This window comes from Condylura cristata, unplaced genomic scaffold, assembly GCF_000260355.1.
Source record: "Condylura cristata isolate star-nosed mole 26May11 unplaced genomic scaffold, ConCri1.0 scaffold00022, whole genome shotgun sequence".
Lineage (NCBI taxonomy): Eukaryota > Metazoa > Chordata > Mammalia > Eulipotyphla > Talpidae > Condylura > Condylura cristata.
The window spans coordinates 21,516,215-21,536,519 of record NW_004567123.1 but is presented as its reverse complement, the minus strand read 5'-3'; the positions used below and the strand labels follow the sequence as shown (position 1 = coordinate 21,536,519).

The 20,305-nt window shown below is 58.5% G+C and overlaps 1 protein-coding gene across 2 annotated transcripts in view; it reads left to right on the top strand.

Moving 5' to 3' along the window:
- Positions 1-6,677: 6,677 nt before the first annotated feature.
- The window catches only part of ANGPT4 (angiopoietin 4), a 35,987-nt gene continuing 22,359 nt past the window's right edge, over positions 6,678-20,305 (top strand). The window contains exons 1-2 of one of the 2 annotated variants that reach the window (XM_012728277.1): positions 6,678-6,712; positions 7,173-7,481. In XM_012728277.1, the coding sequence (XP_012583731.1) occupies positions 7,173-7,481 (309 nt within the window). In that variant the 5' untranslated portion in view covers positions 6,678-6,712. Of the gene's footprint in view, positions 6,713-6,832; positions 7,482-20,305 lie in introns of those variants that run through there. The other variant, XM_004686988.2, reaches the window with a different exon arrangement.

Here is a 20,305-nt window from a genome sequence, read left to right as displayed (position 1 = left end):
GGTGGCTGCTGGGGCTCAAGGAGCAGTCTCTGAAGAGACGTCTCTTCAGAGCCAGACACACTGTGTGCACGTGTTACTCACAGGAAATCTATGGCCTGACCACACGAGGCTCCTTCTCCAACTGCTGAGTTAGCAGGAAGGAGCGTGTGTGTTCCCCAGGCTGCCGTAGCAAAGCACAGCAAACTGGGTGACGTGAGCAGCAGAAACTTGCTCCTGATTCTTGAGCCGAAAGGCGGTGATAAAGGTCACAAGTCTAAGACCACAGCTAGGTGAAACACACCCCCCTGGGCACTGAGTCCTCACTGGGCAGCACCCCATGACCTCTTTCCAGGTCTTCACAATGACTTTGGAGGACACAGCCCAGGCTCACAGGCAGTGATGAGCTGTGGGTTGACTAGACGATTCTTCTGGTCTGGGCTGGCGGTCCAGGCTCCCCTCACTGGTGGATCTGGGGGTCAGCTGGGAGACAGGAAGACAGGTATCAGGGGCTAGCTCCCCCTGACCCCCAGGGCCCAGGCCACTGGGGGGAGACCAGGCCCCATGCATCTCCTCTCCAGTCTCTGGGGCCTCCCCTTTGAAAACATCCCATTGGTCCAAGAAAGTCACACGACCAAAACCAGGTTCAAGGGATGGATCATCCACCCTTTATGGGAAGGGTGCTCTAGAAGGGGCAAGTCTGTGGTCAGTTTTGCAACCACAAAAACAAAGCCAGCGTCCAACAACAGGGAATCGGTCAAGGAAAGGTCAGCAGTGCCTGAGTAGAGGTTTATATCACTATCCAACACGCTCTCGTAGGAGAATATTCTGCAGAGGAAACAAAGGGCTAGTTAGGAACAGCAGGTACATGTGCCATTTCACAGCCCGTGGACGCCACAAGGTCAAGCCCCATAACAGCAAGGGATATCAGGGAGCAGAGCGGAGCGAGAGAAGGCCTCACGCCCTGCTGGTGGGAGGTGGCTCGCTAGGCGGCTTGGGAGCACGGTTGGCGAGTTTCTCAAGCTGGCAGTGCGTTTTCCCATGGAAGGCGTGCCTCCACTGGTGCCCTAGAGAAACCCTGGCTCAGGGGCACTGGGGTTGTGCATAACAAGATCGCCTCAGAGAAACACTGGCTCAAGGGCACTGGGGTTGTCAGTAACAAGGTTCCCTCATTGGGAATAACTGAAGAATGGGACCGAGCCAAGTGTTCAGCCACCAGGGGCTGGAGAAGGAAAGGGTAGTACACCCACGTAATGCGATACTACAGAGGAGAAGGCCTTTCCTGTGCAAATCTGTGTGCATGATGCGGACAGATCTGGAAAACAGTGTACAAGAGGACATGCATACAAGTTAGTAGCATATATTAGAGTTTAGAAAATGAAAACTAGTAGGTATCGTTAATATGTGACCTATGGCCAGGGAGGGGGGTGGGGGAGGCGGTGTGGGGACGTCAGCTTTTCCTGTAGTCACAGTCTATACGTCACGAAGCCTGGGATAAACACGCGCAGTGTTGACGCGGGCCCACTTGGGGTGATGGCCATGTGGGGCTGGACTACATTATCCTGTGCACTTTTCTGATTCCTTCGAGTCATCCCTGATCAGTGAAATGAAATTTAAAATGGTTTTGTTTTTTGCTAACAAACCCACCCTTAACTACGTGTGTCCACATGTAGAGGAAAACAGTGTGTGTGTGTGTGTGTGTGTGTGGGGACTCTGAGAGCTTAGCTGTGGTTTCGCCTCCGGCTGGTGAGAACACAGGCCGCCTCCCTCCCCCTCTCCCCCGCTCCACTGCCAATATGGATTTTCTGACTTTTCTACGAGGGACATGCTGTGCTTGTTTAATAAAAATAAACAAAATTCAGAGGGGCCTGTAGATTCTCTGGGTCACAGGCTCCTCTGGGCCTCCGAGGGTCCTAGGTTCTAAAATAGATCTGACCCCCGCCCTGGCGGGCTCATTCCTCTTGTCCTCGACCAAGTGCCAGATGCGGGCCCAGCAGCTCCCCGGCCTGAGAACGGACAGGCGTGGCCGGTGCCCACGCAGTGCAGCCGAGAAGATGCCTGCCTCCTCTGGTCCTCTCAGCTTCTGGGGCAGCATCCAGGCCCCTCCCGTCATTCAGAGGGGAAACTGAGGCGGCAGGGAGAGACGAGAGTTGCTAACAGCAGCGGCAGCCCTGTCTGGGACCCATCCGGCTGAGACCGAACTGAACGCAGAGATAGAAGCGAGTTGCAGCCTCCGTGGCTACAACTGACTAGTGAGGGCAAACAGACTGGGGCAGAGGGAGTGATTTTTAGTGACTGGAGCCAAGACACTTGCAACTCCCCAAACAGAAGCCTCCTCTTAGCCCAGTCCTGGAAAGTGACTGACTTGGTCTCCGCTTTGGGACTGCAGCTCCAGCGTCAGCCCTGTCCGTAGAGACTAATCATTGAGCACTCACGAGAGCTTGCTGTGAATCTAAGCTCAGCACGGGGACAGATGTAGAGATGAACGTGTGGCCCGTGCCCCGGGGGGCTTTGGGCTAGCGGGGTAAAGGCTGCAAGCAGCTGCAATGCCCCATGTGACACACTGGCAGGGAGCCTTGGAATCCATCAGGTGAAGGGGCGAACCCCCACCTCCCCGCGACCCCCCCCCACCTCCCCACCAAGGAATAGGTGGGGAAAATCCTCCCAGAGGCGATCACCCTTGAGGTAAAACCCAAAAGACAGGCAAGACAGGCCAGTGAGTGAAGGTGAGCCGGCTGGCCACACGCCAGTTATAGGAGAGCTGAGGCTCTGAGGCCGGAGGGAGCAGAGAGCTTGTGTGCAGAAGTAAAGCCATCAGCATCCACCGCACAGAGCCCCAGGAAAGTCTGCTAAGTGTGGAGCCCAAACCCTGTGGGGAACTGGAGGCCACACGGAGAGCTCGGAGTTCTGGGTGGAAGGGTCTTCCGCAAAGCGTTTGGGCGTGGAGTGCACTTTTTCAAAATTCCCTCTGACTGCAGCTGCAAAGATGGGTGAACAAGAGCTCTGGTGTGAGGCTGTTATTCCTCCCTGGCAAGAGGGGGAGCCCTCTGGGCTCAGGGAGTGACAGGGGCTAAGGAGGCCACTACGGGGCTGTCATTTATGGGGCGCTTAAAGGAGCCCGTCAAAGAAGGAATACTGCTACGTCGTACCAAGCCCATTTGCCAGAAGAGGAAGCCAGGGTACAGACAGAAGAAGGGGTCCGTAACAGGTCCATGAGCCGGCTGGGCTGCAGCGGCCCAGTGCAGAGTGAAAGGTGCTGGCCCCTTTGCTCAGAATCGGCTAAGACTCAAGACAGTGACACAGAGCACTAGACCAGGCGTGGGCCTCAGAGAGGCCCCAGAGCGACCCCTAAGGTCCTGCGCCATGAAGCCGGTTCTGCCTCCAGGTTTCTGGCCCAGGAATGGAACAATCGCAGAGAAGCAATTTGGGGCAGAGGAGAGAGAGAAAATGGGGCCCCTGCTTAAGGCCTAGGGGGTCATCTGCAGCGGCTAGATGGCTCTGGATCTGGGGCCAGAGGTGGGGGCCAGAGCCCAGGCGCTGAGGGCTCACTGCTGCTGCCAGAGGTCCTTGGGCCTGAACATTCCCGCTACTCCTCCCCCACCCTCCGCCCCTGAAGCTGGGTGCCCCGGTCTAGTTTCCGCTGGGGGTCCTGCCACCAGCAACTCCTACCTGCTGTGCCTGGCACCGCTGCTTCCCTCTCCCCCCAAGAATGGCTGTTTCCCAGACCCCTGAAGGCAACAGCTGCTTTGTCAGCCCTCCATCTCCAGACTTCTGCTCAAGCCGCCGGGGACACAGGCAGGAGGCCTCATGTTTCAGGAACTCAGTGGCTTGGCCGTTTGTGAACAGCCCCAGAACCGGTGCCGGCGGGATCCCTGGGACACGTGGGCAGAGCCTGTCTCTGTTTGAGCAGCTTGAGGAGGAGGAAGCTGCTGCCCAAATCAGTCAGCAAGCTGTGCAAGGCCGCGGCCTCTGCGTCAGCCAGGCCTGGGCGTGGGTGCAGCCCCGGGGCCAGCCGCTGCACCCCTGCCTGCCTCCTGCACCTCCAAACAGGACAGCGAGGGCCTGGCTCACCTTCATTCATGCAGCAGACATGGCCTGAGTACCTTCTGCACATCAAATGCCGGGACAGACAGAAAAGTGTTTACCCCAGTAAGTAACCCGCTAGCTCCTGGAGAAGGGCTGAGATGAAGGGACGGCCTCTCATTTTGGCTTGCACGGGGCTGGGGAGCCAACAGGGGTGGGTTCTCCTGTCTGTAGCATTCCTAGAGACGGCTCGGGCAGGGTGGCCCCTGCCCTGAGGACTCCCCTGTGGCAACGACCCTCCTCTGTGGACAGGTGGGGTTATCCTCTCAGCCTTGAATCTGGACTAAGCCCAGCCAATAGAATGGGATGAAAGTTGCACCAACTGGCTTTGTATCTGGGTTATGAGAAGTGACGTGATTTACACCTGGCTCTTTAGGGAACTGTATGTCTCTATGCCTGAATGGCCTGAAGTCACCATGCTGGAGGGCCACCTGATGGTGCCAGGGGGTGAGGAGAGGGCCCCCTGCAGGTGCTAATGCAGAGGAGCCTTGAAATGACTCCAATTCAGCTGCCGTCTGACTGCAAACTCATGAGAGACCAGAGCAGAAGGCCCAGCTGCGTTCCTAATCCACAGAGACCCTGAGAGATAATAGGTGGTAGTTTCTGTTTTAAGACATGGAGTGTTGGGACGATTTTTGGGCAGCCACAGTAACTGGAACATTGATGAAAGGGTGGATGGACAGTGTGTTCTGCGTGTGGAAGGCAGCACGTGCGAAGGCCCTGAGGTAAGAAAGAGGCCTGGAAATGAAGGCTCAGCGGGGGGCTCCGAGCCCTTCCAGATCTCTTCCTTTGAACCGACCCAGGCATCTCCTGCTTCCTCTTCTTTGCAGAAGGCGCCATGCAATTTTGGGGTCCACTAAGTCTAGTTAACTAAACTGGAGCAGGAAAGAAATGACCTATCAGCCATTTCCTCATTCTTTCACTCAGGGGCCATGCATCACCCGTGCCAGGAGCTTCCACTGTCATGGCGGTGCCTCACAAGGAGTCCCCAGCTGCCACCAGGTGTTAATACTGGAACCGGAGGGAGAAGGAGGGATGGGAGAGGGAGGCAGAGGGGTCTCGGCTGGGGTGTTTGGTGGAGGGTGAGCGGAACATGTACACACACAAAAGAGCAAAAAGGAAGCCCCAAAGTTAAAATTAAAAGGCTGTCTCCAGGGCACAGATAGGAGACCGACTGGGGAGCGGAGCAGGGGGAGCGGGCAGTGGGCGGCTGGCCGGCTGGCCGGCAGCTGAGCTCCCTCCTTCCAGTTCCGGGCCCAGCACTTCCGGGCCCTGTGGCTCGGGCACATCCCTGCACTGCTCCGGGCTTCCGTTTTCTCCTCTGCAGAGAGGAGCGCGAGAAGCGGCCTCGTCTGACACAACCCTTTCCTCTGGGCGCCTCTGTGCCAGGCGCTGCCACAAACACATGACCCCCAAAACAGCTTCTTCCTCGAAAGGTCAGGGGAGGTGTGACCCCACTTACAGCGGAGACAATTGAGGCAGAGCTGGGCTAGCAGGGCCGAGCGAGCACACGGGAAGCCTGGAGAATGCCGGCGGCTGATAACCAGCTGCCTTTCCTTTTCCTGCCAAAGCTCCACACACCTGGCTTAGTGTTGTCAGGCCCCCGGATGAGCCCCTAAATCGCCACCTCGAGCAGCCTGCTAGGTTCAAAACTCCATCAGGATTTGGGAAAACAAAGGAGAAAAACAATATCCAACATCCAGATTGGCCCCCACTCTGGGAAAATGAGCAGAGAAGTGGAAGGCGGCCTTCTTCCAGGGCGAGCCCTAACCAACTCCTAGGCGCCAAACCCTGCCCTGCGGGGGTTCACAGTCCCGCAGGTCGGAGGAGGGGAGATACACCCTAATTGTGACGCTGACAACAGCAATAAAAGCTATTTATTTAGTACTCACCCCATGCCAGCGTTGAGCTAAGTCATTTAGTTTTCACACCCTCGGTTCCTCACAACTGAGTTCATCAGAAGGAGGCACAGAGAGGTTAAGTGACTTGCACAAAGTCACACAGCTGGTAAGTGGCAAAGCCAGGATTTGAAGAGGTAAACAAGTAAGCAGGTAAACCAGCGGATCAGAAGTCCTCATCACCGTGTTGGGTGCTCACACACATTCCTGAGGAGAGAGCTGGAGTTCCCCCGACTTACAGATGGGGGATATGAAGGCCTGGAAAGGAGCAGGATTTAGAGCCAGTGCCTCTGACTACTCGACTAGTCAGGACATTGCTGCACCCCAACTTCTTTTCTCTGTGATCCACTTCCCCACTCTAGCCAAAGCCAACCCCACAACAATCTGCCTAGCAACAGCTAGGGCCACGGCAGGGTGCAACGCCCCAGGCTGCAAGAGAGGAGGACAGGAGCCTGCTGGGGCTGCACGCCCTGGTCCTGCAAGAATTTTCTTGAGGAGCACTCTGAACTGGCTGCCTCCTCCCTGGCCTCACCCCTCTGCCCTTCCCCTCCCTCTGTGCTCTCTGGGGGTCACTTCGCTTGTATTCCAAGCACTAACACGAGCTGGAGGGGGGAAGGTGGAGGGGGAGAAGGAGAGGCGTGGGGCTGAAACTTGAGATCCCAGCCTCTGTGGGGGGAGGTTAGAGAGAGACAGAAAGACACAGACAGGAAGAGAAAACTCAGTGGTGTTTGACTTCCAGAAAGGGCAGCATCGGGGTTGGTATTTGTGTGCGAGGGAGCCCGTGTGCATGTGGGGGGTTGTTTCTGACCTCTCCTCTCACTGGGAGGCTAAGCCCCACCTTAGTTAATAAAAGGACTGAGAGGCCAGGAGAGCAGAGCAAGGCCAGGCATGAACAGAACAGCCCCGGGGCAGAAGTGAGGAGGAAGGAAGGGGAAGGGGGAAGAATAGAGGTAAGGGGTGCTGGGGGTGGAGCAGGAGGCAGTGGGAGGAAGCTGAGCAGCTGTGGTATTTGGAGCAAGTATAAATAGCCGCGTGGACAGAGCCTGGTCAAACAGGGGTTTTGCAGCTGCAGCTGCTCAGCTTGGGCAAGCCTGTCCCCTCAACCGCCTGTGCCCTCAGGGCCACGGAGGGCACTTCCTGGGCACGAGCCATCAGCAGGCAGGAGAGGCCCCTGGGGGCTCCGGCCGGACACCCCTTGCTGTCCCGCACCTGCAGATGCTGTCCTGGAGAGCCGTGCAGCTGGGTGGCCTCCTCCTCATCATGGCCACCCTGACCACAGCCCAGCGGAGGGGGCAGGAGGCGGGCGGGCGGCGCCGGGCACACCGGGTCCAGCACGGTCAGTGCAGCTACACCTTTGTGCTGCCCGAGCCGGAGCCCTGCCCACCAGAGCCTGAGGCCTTCAGGGGCTCCAACAGCCTCCAGCGGGACTCCCCAGCTGCCGTGCTGAATTTAGGGGACTGGCCGAACCAGCGGGTGCGACAGCTGGAAAAGGTGCTGGAGAACAACACGCAGTGGCTGCAGAAGGTAAGGCGGGGCCTGCAGGGGGGTGAGCGGTGGTGGGCAGGAGAGCGTCCACCGAGGGCCTGCCCTGGGCACAGTCGCCCTTGGGCTACACATCTCTGAATTGTTCAGATTGGAATGAGGCCCAGAGGGGGGCAGGGATGAGCCTGACAGCAGGCCGGGGCGGGGTCACTGCTGGAAGCCTGGGTCTCCAGCTGCTACTCATTCATGCATCTGATAGAAATCCCTTGCATGTGGCCAGCGGACCCAGCTGGGCAATCGTGCACAGGCCATGCGGTGGGGAGATGTCGGGGCCTGGACAACAGCAGGGCAGCAGTGTGGCTAGAGCAGGGAAAGAGAGGCCTGGGGGAAGCAAGGCAAGGTCTGGGACTGTGGTGGGCAGACCAGGTTCTGCCGTGGGGGTCGCTGGAAGACTCCGGCTCCTGCTCTGTGCATCATGGGGCGGCACAGCAGCATTTTGAGCAGGGAAAGACACCTGCTTGGGTTTCACAGAAAGACTGTAGGATGCAGAGGGGCTCAGGCAGCCCAAGGAGGAGGCCACTGGGCAAGAGGTTTGGGAGGCCTGGCGCTGGACGAGGATGTGTCCATTCCACTTCTGGAATATTCTGAAGGGACAGCTCATCAGCTGTACTGGTGAACTCACGGTAGGGTGACAGAGAGCAGAGCTGTCCTTTTGTCACTGTGTCATCAGACATTCTGAGTGTCTGTTGAGTGCAGCCGCCAGGTGAGGCACTGGCGTGAAAGAGGCAGGCTCAGCCTGGGGGAGGGAAGGCAGCCCGTGGGGGTCAGGGTGGGGCTGACCAGAGAGACCCTGTAAGAGCTGCCCAGGGTGAGAACTGGCCAGAGGCCCAAGCGCAGAAGACAATCTGGGCGCGGCCGAGCTTCTGACGGGAGACGAGGGAGAGAAGGGGGACGAGCGTGTCCCCTCAAGGGCCTCTCCAAGGAGCACCCCATTCTCAGTGCAGTTTCCCACCTGTTCAAATCATGTGCCCCATCAGTAAATAGCGTCCACCCCTGCTCTGGGATATCTGTTCAATGTTTTTGCCCACGCACCGTATTAATGTAACATGCAAACGAAAATGGGACTTTAAAAAGATGACATGGATCATGCACATGGTACTTTGCTCCTGGTTTCCAAAGCGTCGCCTCGAGTGCACCGGGTGTCTCCGCGGTGGAGGCTGCAGGCGTGCGCCTCACCACCCCTGCGCCACGTTCCTGCACAGGCACTTAGCCTGTGCCCCGCTCCGACCGAGCAGGAGCAGCCGTCTCCTAGGCCCCAGGCCCGTCTGCCCGAGCCCCCGCCCACCTGCCCCGGCCATGAGCGAGCGCTTGGCCTCACACTCTGGAGCCCAGGGGAGGCGCCAGGCTGCCCTGGGAGCTGCGTGTGTCTGTGGCAGCTGTTTCCACGCCCCTAGGGACCCCCAAACTTCTGCTCCTGGAGCCTCTGATGTCCCCTGCCAGCTCACAGAGATCCACCGTGGGCCTGGCGGGAAGGGCGTCCTCCTCGCCCGCAGGCCAAGCCCTGCTTTTCTCCTAGGGCAGGGTCCCCGCGCCTGCCCACCCTGCACACTGCCAGCAACTGCAGGCTGGTAAGTGGGCGAGGGACTCGGAAGACGGGGCGTGGGGCGCTGAGGAGACGGCTGATCAGGCAAGCGCGCGTGCAGATGCCCGCCCTGCTGGTGTTTCCCTCCACCTTAACCACATCTGAGTGTCCCATGTTGAAAGAGGAAGAGGAGGAGGGGAAGAGGGATGGGAGTAAGCGCCCTGGCCACCCTCCGGCCTGGGGCCCGGCTCTCAGAAGGCCACATGCTCGGCCTGACGCTGTCCCCCCCTGACATCATCCCCCGCACCCCACTTCCCAATGGCCACAGCTCACCTACAAAACTTGCCTGCTCTGGTAGCCTTCCCTCCCTCGTGGCCCCGCCTCCATCTCCTGCCTGGGTGGACGCCAGGGCTGCGGCTCTGGGCTCCTGTTTCCACCCTGGCCTGCAGTCCATTCTGCACTCACAGGGACCCCAATAAAACCCTTAGATGGTCCCTCCTCTGCTCAAAGCCTTCTCGGGGCCCCCAGCTCTTCAAACAGAAGCAAACGCCCTTGGGACACCTCTTCCTGACCCCTCTCGGCTCTCTGCTTAGGTGTCCCCACCCAGGGGTGCCCTTTCCACTCCCCCTCCTTCTGTCTGTCCATCCCCTACTTCTGCGCTTCTCTCTAGCGTGTGTGTAGAAGCCTTTCCTTGGGTCCGTGAGCACCCAGAGGACAGGACCCAGTGTGTTTTGTCCACTACGGGGTGCCCAGGCCACCACGCCTGGGGGACACTGCTCTGTGGTGTGAGCTGAGGGCCTGGGCGCATGGACGCACCCACGTCCATCCCAGCTCTCAGGTCACCGGCTCCTCCGCGCCCTGCACGCTGTTTCGCGGGACCCCGTGTCTGCTCTTCTACCCCTGTCGCGCCTCACCGCAGAGCCCCCAGGGCCGTCCCCAGTGACCTGCGCAGTCTCCACCCTGCCCCGTGGTGACACCAAAGGAGCATGGAGCAGGACCTGGCCCCCAACCAGGTCTAGGCCCCTGACCCCCAGAGCACCCCCTTTCAGGGCCGGTGATGTCCAGGGGCCAACGCCGCCTGACACTCAGCACCCCCTTTCCCACCTGCTTCTGTTTCTGGTAGCCCCAGTCTCCTGCTGCCCTGGGGTGTCCTCTGCCCCATGGAGCACCCACGGGCCAGTCCCATCCGGCCTCTCACCTGCTCTGGTCACCCAGCCGCCAGGCTCAGTGCTCCCCCCCCAGCACTGCTGTCACCTTCCTCCTGGATTCCTTACCCCAAATCTCACCCCTTTGTCCTCTTGACGCCCCTGAGTGCCTGTTGCTCAGACACTGGCTGAGCCAAAGGATGGCTTTAAACTGGCACCCCTCACCTGCAGAGCCCTCAGGGCTCTCGTGCCCCCCAGCCCAAGGCCTGGGCGTGTCTCAGGGCGAAGAGTACTCAGGCCCCACTAGTTCACATCCCCACCCCAACACTCCCTTGCCTCGTGGCTGCAGACAAGCGAGTCTCCGTTTCCCTAAGTGTAAAATGGAGAAATGACAATGCGTCGGAGTTCCCGAGAAGACCCCGGGGGGGGGGCAGCTCCCAGCCGTCCTCAACTGCGGCCTGGTGGTGCTCACCTGGCAAAACTGCAGCCGTGCAGTGGGGGTGGGGGGGCTTTTACTTCGACACCGTCTCTGGTGGGAGTCTTGCTCCCTGGAGCAAAGCAAGTTCATCCCCTGTTTGGTCGAAGGCTGCAGGTAACCTTAGGGCCCGGAATGTCACTTGTCCATGCCTGTGTGCCCAAGGGTCCTCAGTCCTGGCTGCTCTCGGTGAGGGCCAAGCAGTGCCATCTCCTGGGCAAGAGGCCCTTTGGGTAGAGGCCTTAGGTGTTCCAGGGACTGCCAGGTCACCCCATCCCTTGGGTCCTAGGACCTCCTTGGGCAGGAGCATTGCCTTGAAGGTGAGACCCTAACTCTAGAGTCCACTTGGGACTCCAGACCCCTCTCCCCTTCCTACTAGGTGACCTGGGCTGCGTTGCTTCACTTCCCTGAGACTTGCTTTCCTCGCCTATAAGAGGGTGTGATATACCACCCCCACCCTCCCCAAAGAGTAAATGAGATGATGCATTTGAGGCCCTTGGTCCCCAGGGACACAGTAAATACTCAGTAACGTGACGGTTTCCATTAGGTAACAGCGACTCAAGCCTGTGGCTCTAGGGTCCTTCTTCCTCCCACCGGAGACAGGTGACCGGCACGGGAGACATGCATTCGGATAGTTGACTCTCCCTCCAGGTCTTCCTGCTGTGGTCACAGACACTGGCCACCTTCTGTGGCCATGACTGTGACCTTGGTCATGACTTTGGCCATGACCGGCCACTGGCTCTTCTCTTGTGATTCTGAGTCTTCGACATTTGAGGACCTTTTCTGGGCTTCTGCTCTGACATACCAGAAGCGAAAACTATGCACGTCAAAATACTCTTATCTAGTAGCAGCATCACCATCGCCACTAGTGATGACCGGGGCTGGCTGCAGACGATAGGCCTCCCCAGACCAAGCTCCAGCAAAGTCCATTCATCTGGGTGGGCGCAGAGGAGACCCTCCCTGTTGCAAGCTCCCAGCAGCGCACGCTCGACCCACACCCAGCTCCCCTGGCCCACAGGGCACAGATGAGGCAGCCAGACCAGAGGGCCTTGCGGACCACAGCAGTGAGTGCCACCCGATCGTCATTCCAAGTTCCAGGTTCTTTCCCCTGATTCTGGGGGGTGTCAAGGAGGCAGGGAGGCAAGAGCAGAGAGCCAGTGGGGCTGTTCCTATCTGCCTCTGAATTCCCAGACCCCCAGATCCCAGCCTCTTCTGGCACGCAGCTGGTCAGCGACTCATGCTTGTGCCCAGAGTGCATGGGGGGTGCCCTGCCCTTTTTCCCTCTCCCCCTCTCTCCCTCCCCTTCCTTCTACTGTTCTCCCCTTCCTCCACCTTTCTCCACCCTCCCCCCACCCCGCTTCTCGCCCTCCTCCTGGGAAGCCTCTGCTGCCATGACTCACGTCTGGAGTTGGCCATCAGCGAGGCCGAGGCCATCGGTGGGTTGTACTTCAGTGCTTGGCTCTGCTCCACCTCCTGCATCTGGGGAAAAAGCTGGAGGAACCTTGCGGGGGTTGGGGCAGAGACAGCCCAACAGGAGGCTTCCTGGGCTGGACTGCACATGCCCACGGGCATCAGCCGGACCAGCTCTGTGGCCCAGGGCTGCCCTTCCCTCAGCGCCTCATGCATGCCACCCGAGGGCAAGCTGCTCCTGACGTTTGCAATGGGCTCAGAGCCCCTCCATGTAGCTATTCGATTCAGGTGTAATTGTGGCTCCCCCAACTACACCAGGTCTCCCAGACAGAAGTGCCAAACTCTGCTTTCCCACTCCCCACAGGGACCCCCCTTCTGCACAAAGGGACCAGACCCAAGGCCCAGGGTCCCACCCACCTCTACTTGAGAGCAGCCCAGCTTCCTTGGCATCTCTGGGGTCCTAGGGACAGGGCAGGCTCTGAACCCCACAACTGTGGGGCCCTTTTTTTTTAAGATTTATTTGTGCATACAGAACTGGGGTACAGGCCAGAGGCTCAGGGGCGGTGAGAGGCTTCGCCAGAGACAGAGTGGGGAGCAGAACAGGGAGATCGACGAAGTACACTGCTGAGGGAGCAGCGGGCGGGTCAGGAGAGGTCTGCCACGCCATGTGGTCACCTCTGGGGCAGGCGGGAGTCGAACTCAAGCGGAAGCGGCTTTAGATTCTTAGTGCTGTGCTCTAACCCGTTGCGCCACCAGGGAGGGCCCTGTTTTTTGTTTTTGTTTTTTTTTTTAAAGATTTATTTATGCATACAGAACTGGGGTACAGGCCAGAGACACAGGGGCGGTGAGAGGATTCACCTGAGGCACAGTGGGGAGAACAGGCCAACTGATGAAGTACACTGCTGAGGGGAGCAGCGGGTGGGTCAGGAGAGGTCTGCTGCGCCCTGTGGGTCAGCTCCAGGGCAGGGATAGAACTCATGCTGAAGCGGCTGCAGCAAGCTTCACAGAGTTGCACTTTATTCTGTTGTGCCACCAGAGAGGGGCCTGGAAAAGTTCCTCCAATATCAAAGAGTCTGAGATATATCCTGGCCAAGAGAATGCACAAAAGAGCCAGTGGACGGTCACGGCCAAGGTCACGGCCAAGATCACGGCCCTCTGCTGCTTTGCCTGTTCAGGCAAGAGCTGGCCCTCTCTGCCTTTCTCTCTCTCTGCCTGTCTCTCTCCTCCTGTCTCTCTCTACTCCTGTCTCTGGGGTCCTGATGGGGGCGCGGGGCTGACTCTCACAGTGTGTGCTCCTATTGCAGTCTGATCCCCCTCCTGGCTGGCTGGCACCCCCTGTGGCTCTCCCTGTCTCTCCCATCCTCCTCCCCTCACCCCTCCCTTGGCTGTGCCTCGAGCTCGAGCTCGCCTCTACCTCCCCCAGCGGCCACGTGCTCTGTCCCCAGGCTGACCCAGGGCACACCACGGGAGAGCCAGGCTGCTCAGCCCGGACCTCTTTCTTTTCCCGTCTGAACCCAAAGGCGAGCAGGGAAGGGCCAGGGGCCGGGCAGGAGCCTCTCAAACTGGCACTGCCCCCAGCCTCGCTGTTTGCTCCAGTGACGTCCCTGACGTCAAACCTCAGAATAACTTGGCCCCCAAGCCCCACGGTCAAAGGCCTTGCCTGGCTGGATGTGGGTCACAAGCAAGCCCAGGGGGAGCACAGCGTGGGGTCCTGGCCCAGCCCAAGCCCCTCCCTCGCTGGCCTGGGACTCCCAGCTGCGGCCTCCTCAGGCTGCCCGTAAATTCTTGGCATTTTCGGCCTGTAGTTATCCAAACAAGAAATGAATCTCGGTTGCCGAACAAAGTATCTTGGGATTTGATTTCCTAACCTCACCACTGGCTCCTTTCTAAGTGTGGCGCTGGGGGATGGGAGAGCCGCGTCTGCTTCTTGGAGGAATGGGGCTATTTTTCCAAGAAAGGGGCCTAGAAAAGGCTGGCACAGATGGCCTCAGCTGAGGGGGTGACCTAGGGAGCCATGACGGCCGCTGAGTGGCCTCCTCCAGAAGGAAGATTTATTTGTTCAAGTGGCTTGGCCAGGCCTTCCCAAGGGAACAGGCCACATGGTTCTGGCTCTCTCCTTCCAGGCCCCAAAGCTGAGCCGTCCTGGGATGTGCACAGAGCCTCTCCCCTTTCTCTCCTTGGGCAGGAAATGTGAAGAAACAGGCCCCAGACCTGCCTGCATAAGCCTGCTCCTCTGCCCAGACTCTGGCCCCGTGCTCTCGCCTAACTCCATTCAGCTCTGAAATGTCCGGGATGGGCCTGACTGAGCATGGGGGCCACAGGCCAGCTGCGCGACCCCAGGAAGCTACCTGAAAGCCAAGGCACTCCCAGCTCCCGGAGAGTGTGGGATGCCGGCAGAGCAGCGATGGCGTTTAGGAGGGCTTGCGGGCCAGGCACTGTCTTTCGAGACTCACTGCATTTAATTCTGTGAGACTCACTGCATTTAATTCTCACAGTGAAGTAAGACCACTCACCTATTAACAAAGGAGAAAACAGGGCTCGAAGAGTTTGCCCAGGGCCGCTCAGCCAGGAGGGCAAATTCATACCCCGCCAGTCTGATGCCAGAACCCACACGCTCAGCCCCCCGGCCCGTTTCCTCATTAATGTCCTAATCAAAGACATTTCCCTCATGACCTGGCCCCTGGCTGGGGTCTGGGGAACAGAGAGCCCCTGGCCACCAAGGGGTGCTGGGTTTCTCCCTTCCCGGGAGCCCATCCGGTGGGAGTGCCTCCCTGGGCTCTTTCACAGGGGCCGGGCTGCAGCCCTAGACACTGAGAGGACCCGGAGCCTCCCCCGGGTGTCCTCTCTTCCCCCCCACCCTTGGCCCAGGGCCTGGGGTACATCCCAGCAGCCGCTCCCGCCTGCGGTCCCGGTGCTGGGCACTCTGGGCCTCAGTGTCCTCATCTGTGAAGTGGGCTCTCGCGGAAGCTCTTTGAGGTCATCTCGGAGAGGAAATAAGCTAGCAGGCGGGGCTTGGAGGAGGGCCGGGCGGGCAGTGAGCGCTCAGCAAAGGCCTCCTCAGGGGGCCTCCAGGAAGGGGGTGCACTCCAGCTGCTCTGCTTCCTGCCGGTATGACCTAGGGAGAGAACCCCCTTTTCTCCTCCCTGGGCCTCAGCTTCCTCATCTGCAAAGTGGGGGTCATGAACATCAATACCTCAGGTGAGGACAAAACAAGGCAAAGGGTGCGGAATCTGGGGTGTCCATCAGGGAGGTAGCTGGGACCCTTGAGGCCGAAAGCGGAACTGCCTCCCCCTCCGTAGAGAATAGCACCTCTCACGTTTCAGTCCCTCATTCCTGACTCCAACTCTACACTCTTGAGCCTAGAGTGTGGCCACCAAGTGGGGCCCAGGAAGGAAGACGAGGGGAACCCCCACAGGAAAGCTGAGTGTGAAAGCTGAGCAAGTGAGACTCCAGTGTCAGAGGCGGATGCGGGACCCCCTCCCCTACAAGGCTCTCCCCAATTCGCCTGCCTTCGCCCTGGGGCCCCTTTGCCTCGGGGAAGCACTGCTCACCCACCATCCCACGCAAGGCCAGCCTCAGAGGGCAGGTGGCCACAGACGCTCAGCCAATACTGATAAGCCCCACTGTGCGCAAGGCGCTGTACGGAACAGGCACGCTCCAGGCCCCTTGGGACACACAGGCCCTCTGCAAGGAGAAACCATGAGCCCGGCTGTTTGGGAAGCTACGTCACTGGCACTTAAAGGAATGGCGAAGCTGGGTGGGAGCCAGGGCCCGCGGGGAGTGGGAAGCCAGGCCTGTGCCGGGAATTGTGCTAAAGCTGAAAGTGGACGAGCTCAGCCCTCCACGAGAGCCTGTTGGCCCCCGACACTCTCCCTCCTGGCTCCCTGCCCACCGCTCAGCTAGCTCTGAGCCCTGACCTGGAAGAAAAGCAGCAGAATCTCGGTTAGCAGGGAAGACAGCCAAGGGAGCCTGGTCTGGCTGCTCAGGGAAAGCCAGCCTGCGCCCAAGTCAGGGCCAGGGCTTGAGCCTCCCCGGTGGGGAGTGGGTCCCTGAAGCCAGGCAGAGGAGGAGGGGCCAACCCTTAACAGCAGGCTCAAACGCCACAAAATTAGCCCCAAGGAGGGACGAGGCCGACGCTGAGGCTGGATGTGAGGCTGGATGTGACCGGGAGGGGCTATGACCAGCCTCGCAAGGGGACAGGCCCTGGAAGCAAGAGGGTGGGACCTCTGCCCCACTGTGGGGCAACTAACTACCCTAAATCACTTAGAAGCTTAAAACAGCAACAAGAAAAAGCCAGGTAGTCTCTGGCAGTCTCCAACAGTCAGGAGCAATTCAACACGTAGCTCTGACCGGGGGTTTTCCTGAAGTTACACTTGAGGCGGGGACACTGGCCTCCCCAGTGGCCGGCTCACCGCCCTGGCCGGTGGGACGGTCAGTGGCAGGACGACTCAGCCCCTCTGGAGATGGCCCTCCACAGGCCTGCTTGTGGGTCCTCAGGGCAGGGGCAGCGTCCGCCAGAGCATGTCGATAAATCCCCATCGGTCACGGGCCGGTCCCAGCTCAGCAAGAGAGGCACGACACCTGAGCCCCGGGAGGAGGGATCTCTGGGGTCCTCTTGGCGACTGGCTGCCACGAGCAGCTCCCCTGTACCCCCAAGTGGTGAGGGTGTAATCTGCTTTCCCATCCTACCTCTGCCACTCAAGCTGTGTGACTTGGGCAAGTGCGGCCTCTGTGCTTCTCTTCTTCGCCTGTCAAATGGCAATGAGAGGGAGCAGGGGACCAAGGGGCCATCTGCATATGGGGCCATGCCAGCACCCCAATCTTCTGAGAGCTGCCTGTGGCGGCCCTGGTGTCTGCAGAGCAAGCCCACCCAGGTCACTGCTGTCTCCCAGCACAGGTGTGCACAGACGAATGAGCCCCAAACTGTGCCATGCTCATTTCTAGAACATTCCTCCTTCAGACACCCCATGCTGGCTCCCTCCCTCACTGAGGGGCTCCTTCTGTTCCTCTCCCTGGGCAGCACTGGCTCCCCCCTGTGCTGGTCTAAGTTCCTTCCTGCTCTCTGCCTTCTGTCCTCCTCTGCAGCTTCACCTCCCTTCACAGGCTTTAACCGTGGCTGGGCTGGATCAGAGGAGCCAAACTTGCTTTTAGGAGCCCAGCAATCATTTTGTGGAAACCCACCGTGCACGGTCCCCTGACATCGAACTGACCCTTTTGCTGTCTCAGCAAACAGTCACTGCGCACCTCTTACGTGCCTGGCACGTTGGAGACAGGAGTGAGAGTGTGGCGTGCGCACCGGGCACACCCCCCCTTCTGCCCCCCCAAAGTGGCACTGTTCTCACACCCTCTACGGAGGGGGAAATGGAGGCACAAAGGCGGGAAGCAGTCATGAGCCAGTTGTGGGCTGGGGCTCAATTTTCCTGAAAAGGCTCTTCTTCCCCTCTGGCTGCTCGTTTCCTGATGGCTGTGCCCCAGAGCCTCCCTCGTCCTTCATTTCAAAGCCAATAATTCCTCCAGGAAAGGTGGGGGGCGGCTGGGGGGTGGAAGGCGGGGTCCGACCCACTCACTCGTTGACGTAACAAATACTCATGAAGCACCTGCGGCTGCCAGACCCCTTCCAGCAGCAAAGGCGAGGCAGGGAACCCCACACGTGTGGCATTGCGGCCCACTGGGGGCACCGGCGAGGAGACCCCTAGGATTCACCCATGTTGCGATTATCAGAAGCCCAGGCCTGTGAACTGCCGAGGGGAGCCCATGGCGTGGATGGGGTACAGGTTTGTTTCTGTAGAAACAAAGCTGGGAGCAAACTTCCTTCCACTAACACTGTCCGCCCCTCGATGCCCACCTTTTGCCTTTCCGGCACCCTCCGCCCACCTTGGCCCCCAGGCACTGCCAAAACCCCCTCTCTTTCACAGTCACTTTCAAATGTTCTCCCCCAACAAGGAGCAGGGCTTACTGTCCCATGTCCCATGTAAAATGAGACTCAGAGAACTGGGGCCCCAACTAGAAGGCAGAAGACCCCATTCCCAGAGCCAAGGGGAGTGGCTGGTCGCCAAGAGCCACATTTCAGCCCTCACAGGAGAGGGGGTGTTGGGGGCTCAGGCCTCCACGTGTCTGACCTGAGAATTTGCCAGCCTGAGGGTGACAGAGAAGGGGCAGGTCCATCTGGGGTCAGTTTCTGATGTCCTTACCCCACCCTTCCAGCCGTCACCTGAGGTCTGGGACACACCACTGGTCAGACCCAACCCCCACCACTACACAGGCTGACACTAGTCACCAGATCCCCAGCGCAGCCCAGCTGTTCCCATCTGGGCCCAATTATCCACCCCAGGGCCCATGCTGGTAGGCGGGTGTGGCAAATTGGGTGATGGGCCCCAGCTGTGGGTGGCCTCTGCCTCACCCAAGCAACCACTTGCAGCCACCATACAAGTGAGAGGCCAAGAGGGCAATGAGGTAGCTTAAGCATCACTTGACATGACCCCAAATTACCCAGCATCCTTAGCTTACCTCTCTCTGCTGAGCTAAAGAAGGCCCTGAGCTAAGAGCCAGGGAGGCTAGACCGCCGGTTGGTGACCCTGGGCAAATGTCCTGGGCCTCCGCTTGTCCATCTGCAAATGAAGGGCATGGGAGAGATGCCAGAGAAGGTCTCACTGCAGAAATGAACTTGCTGCCAGACCCCCTAGAACAGTTCAGGTTTTACTGTCAAGGTCTGGGAGTCTTCATCTCAAACCAGGTTCAGGAGTTGTGACTTGTGAAGTCCAAGCGCAGCCCCGTGCACCCTGGCACAGCCCAGCCAACATCGGGTGGAGGTGGGGTGGGCACCGATGCAGGCCCAGTGGGGAAGGCGAGAGGCTGACCCTGGAGGAGGTAGCTGGCTGAGGGGGAGGGGGAGGACAGATTCGAAGCTCACAGAGGGATCATGGTGGTGTGAACTTGCTAGCAGACTGAGTGCAGTGGGAAGAGAAGAGTCAAGGGTGAGGTCCGCGTTGGGGGCTTAAGACCCAGATGGGCCATTTACTGAGAGGAGAAAGCAGAGAGAAGAATGAGGGGACATGCGGGGATGGGCGGTGGGAGGTGAGCGGTCAGGCTTCCGTGCTGGGTGCTTTGGCATGAGACTCCTGCCGGACACCCACATAGAGAGGGCGAACTGGAGGGACATTCAGGGGAGAATTTGGTGGGACCCAGAGTCGCCACCAGCAGCACATGGGCCACGAAGCCCTGGGACCAGCTCGAGTGCCTGCAGCGGGGTCCCGGTGCATTTGGGGCCTCAGGCCCTTTGGTACCTGGTCTGGGTGAAGCTTATGGAGCTCCCTTTCAGAATAATATTTTAAATGCATAAAATATAAGGCTAAGAATAGCTAATAATGTTACAATCAAGCCAAAATACTAAAAGTTAAATCTGTAGAGTTACCCGGTGGTGAATGTGAGTAGCCATAATTCGAAAATCTTAAAATAGCATTTGAAGATACTACAACTATGTTGTGATATGAAATTAGACGTTTTAATTCTACTGGTAATAAAGCTGCAGGGCTAACTAATAGTGCTTTGGCTTGTGGCCTGTGCTCATAATTGAAGGAAATGCCCAATTTTAATTACAGGTTCTTGAACAAAAGATGTATGTTTTTTTTTCTTACCCAAATCTGTTGTCCCTGAATTCTTTTCACAGAACTTGTGGATTCTTAAAGGGTCCCCCGATAAGGACCCTGAACCATAGGAGATCATGTCCAGAAAGATGAGGAGTCTGAGAGGGGGTGGCCAGAAGTTACAAGGGTACATGGACAACTAGCAGAAAGTGCATCTGAGAGGTGATTCCAGAAAACAGAGGCAGCTGAGCCGGAGCAGAAGAGGATAACACAGACGCCGCCCCTAGAATTCAGGGAGGACAAGCCAGAGGCAGGTTCAAGCACAAGGGGTCCTTAAGGCCTGGGGAGACAGACTCAGCAGTGCAGGTTAAGGGTGCTTCTGAACATGGTAAAACGCACAGGTTTCATCACGCTATTCTTTAGTGTAATGTGACATGCACTGTAGCAATCGAATATTTTTATAATAATATAATAGTTTATTTTTACATCATTCTGTGCCTTTTTCCATCTCAGTTGCAATCCCCGTGGGCCTCCCATCACCACATCACCCGTGTGCCATCACCATAGTCCAGTGCACTTCCTTCCCCCCGCCCCCATTTTTGATCCCATTCCCCACTCCACCCCTGTAAAATATCTCTGGTATATCGCTGTTCATCATTATTATTTTCCCC